Source organism: Babesia bigemina, scaffold Bbigscaff_70337, assembly GCF_000981445.1.
Source record: "Babesia bigemina genome assembly Bbig001, scaffold Bbigscaff_70337".
Lineage (NCBI taxonomy): Eukaryota > Apicomplexa > Aconoidasida > Piroplasmida > Babesiidae > Babesia > Babesia bigemina.
The window spans coordinates 417-3,052 of NW_012237156.1; the positions used below are offsets into that span (position 1 = coordinate 417).

The 2,636-nt window shown below is 43.9% G+C and overlaps 1 protein-coding gene across 1 annotated transcript; it reads left to right on the forward strand.

Annotated features, from left to right (window-relative positions):
• Positions 1-757: 757 nt before the first annotated feature.
• On the forward strand, positions 758-2,636 carry BBBOND_0002710 (hypothetical protein, conserved; the record flags this gene model as incomplete). The annotated part of the gene is made up of 1 exon (XM_012915107.1): positions 758-2,636. A coding segment is annotated over one exon (1,879 nt), but the record flags the coding sequence as incomplete, so codon positions are not given.

Genomic DNA, 2,636 nt, shown 5'->3' on the forward strand with positions numbered 1-2,636 from the left:
ACTCCACATCGCCCCTTAACCCACTCTACATCGCTCCTTTATCCACTCTACATCGCCCCTTTATCCACTCTACATCGCCCCTTATCCACTCTACATCGCCCCTTTATCCACTCTACATCGCTCCCTAATCCACTCTACATCGCCCCTTTACCCACTCTACATCGCCCCTTAATCCACTCTACATCGCTCCCTTATCCACTCTACATCGCCCCTTTACCCACTCTACATCGCTCCCTTATCCACTCTACATCGCCCCTTTACCCACTCTACATCGCCCCTTAACCCACTCTACATCGCCCCTTTATCCACTCTACATCGCCCCTTTATCCACTCTACATCGCTCCCTAACCCACTCCACATCGCCCCTTTATCCACTCTACATCGCTCCTTTATCCACTCTTCATCGCCCCTTAACCTCCTTTAATCGCCCTTTATCCACTCTACATCGCCCCTTAACCCACTCTACATCGCCCCTTAACCCACTCCACATCGCTCCCTTACCCACTCCACATCGCCCCTTAACCCACTCTACATCACCCCTTAACCCACTCCACATCGCTCCCTAACCCACTCTACATCGCCCCTTTATCCACCCTACATCGCCCCTTTATCCACTCCACATTCCTTGAATTACTTCGCCATATTAACGCTATGACCTCTATAAACCATCCTAATAACTTGTGCCTTGTCACCCTTTACTTCCCCTCTTCCACCGCTTGCCACTGCCCTGACCGTGTGCCGCCTAGGAGAGCTTGGCATGAAATTTGACAAAATTTTGAACCTCAAAATTACCTTAAATAATAACCCTACTAACATCCTTAATAACCTCTGCACCGGCCTCGAAACCTTCCTCGGCTTCAACTCTGCTTCCAAAGGCTACGATGGCTCCGGCATTGTGTACTCCGACTTGGATAGGCTGTGTGACGGGGTGATGGGATTTTTGTATCAGGTGCTTAAAGATGTCAGCGAGAAACAGCCTTATCAAGTAGGTAGAGAAACGTATTTAAAAAAGGTTCTTGGTGAAATAAGTGAACAATTACTTCGAGGAAATAGCGGATTTAATATTGCGCTTCCCAAGATACTTAGCAGGATTGGCAAGTATAATGCTGACGTGCAACAGTACAATGACAGCGTGAAAAAGCCTACAGACACATTTTTGGTACGCTTAAAAAATGATTTCCCAAAGGAAATTAAGAAAATTCCAAATGACAAAAAACTCAAAGAAATGAGTTCACATACTGTCGAGAATGCAGTGGCTCCTACCAGGGAGCTGTCCAGCAAGTATATTCAGTATGGTAACGATTTTGACAGGGCTCTTCAAAAAGCGAAAAAGGAGATCAGCAATCTCAATTCGCAATGTAAGAACAATGTAACAACGGCGCAAAAACAGGTGAAGTATGTGACTGAGAGGCTTGCGGCTTTGTCGACCAAGGAAGAGAGTGATTTGAAAGCTGTCGAAAGTGAGATTACAGAGACACTGAATTCGCTTAAAGACGGTGTAAATGTGAGAGTAAGAAGAGATGTCAGTGAACTCGTTAAGCTTTTAAAAGATAAGGTATCGGCGATTTGGAAATTGCTGGAGGAAATTGATAAGAAGCTCTATGAGTATGTCGACGCACTGCAAAAATGGATTGATAAGGCGGATAAAGATGTAAATCAGGCCATAAGTAAATCGGACGGAATCGAACAAAAACTGCCTGGAGGCAAAAATCGTGATGAACTCAATAGAATTTCAAGCGAGTTAAAAACGAGGAGCGATGTGATCTGGAATTATGTTGAGGAGATGAAAAAACAAATAGCGGAGAATGTGAAAGCAGCGCTCCAGCAAGTGAAAGACATGGACGGCAAGCTGAAAGAGGATTTGAAGAGGGTGAAGGAAGGGATTAAAGAGGCGATTAAGCAGTTAGGGAAACGTATGGTAAAGCATGTAATAAGGATTGGGGACGTGAAAGAGCAGATTGGTGAGCAATTGAGTCCAATAGTGAGGACCTCTAAGGACATGTTTGCCGATTTCGGCGCAGTTAAGAATGCGCTCGATAAGGCTTTACGGAATGTTTCGGAAGATATTAGAAAACTGGTTAACCTAGAACAACTTGTGGATATTAAAAGCCGTTCAAGTAAAACACTCGACGCCCCTTTACTCAAAGCTATTGCTGGAGATAATCCCTTCAAACCACTCATTAGCTATTTTGAAAATTTAAACACTAAGGTTATGGATCCAATAAGAACTGTAATGACAAGAGTATGTGATGGTTTGGGGCGTGGGTTTGCAGCCCAAGGCAACAATGGATTACATGCTACACTTATAGGCATTAAAGAACAACTGAAAGGTATTCATAATGTTGTGAAAGGCTCCGTTCCGGAGATGAAAGACCTGAAGATGCAACTCACATCTATTCTTGGGGATAAACTCAACGTTGAAAACCTTGACTTAAACTCGAAACCCTCTCATGCTCAGACAATTCAGACTGTGGCTGAAAAACTCGAACGCAAGACTGACAAAATTGATAAAACAGAAGCAATTAGTCTGCTCACTGTGCTTTCTGATATTGCGAAAACTGTCTCCGCGCACACTCAAAGGGTTATTGAAGAAGTCATGCATAAGATTAAAGAAAAAAATCCGAGAAGAGATACAG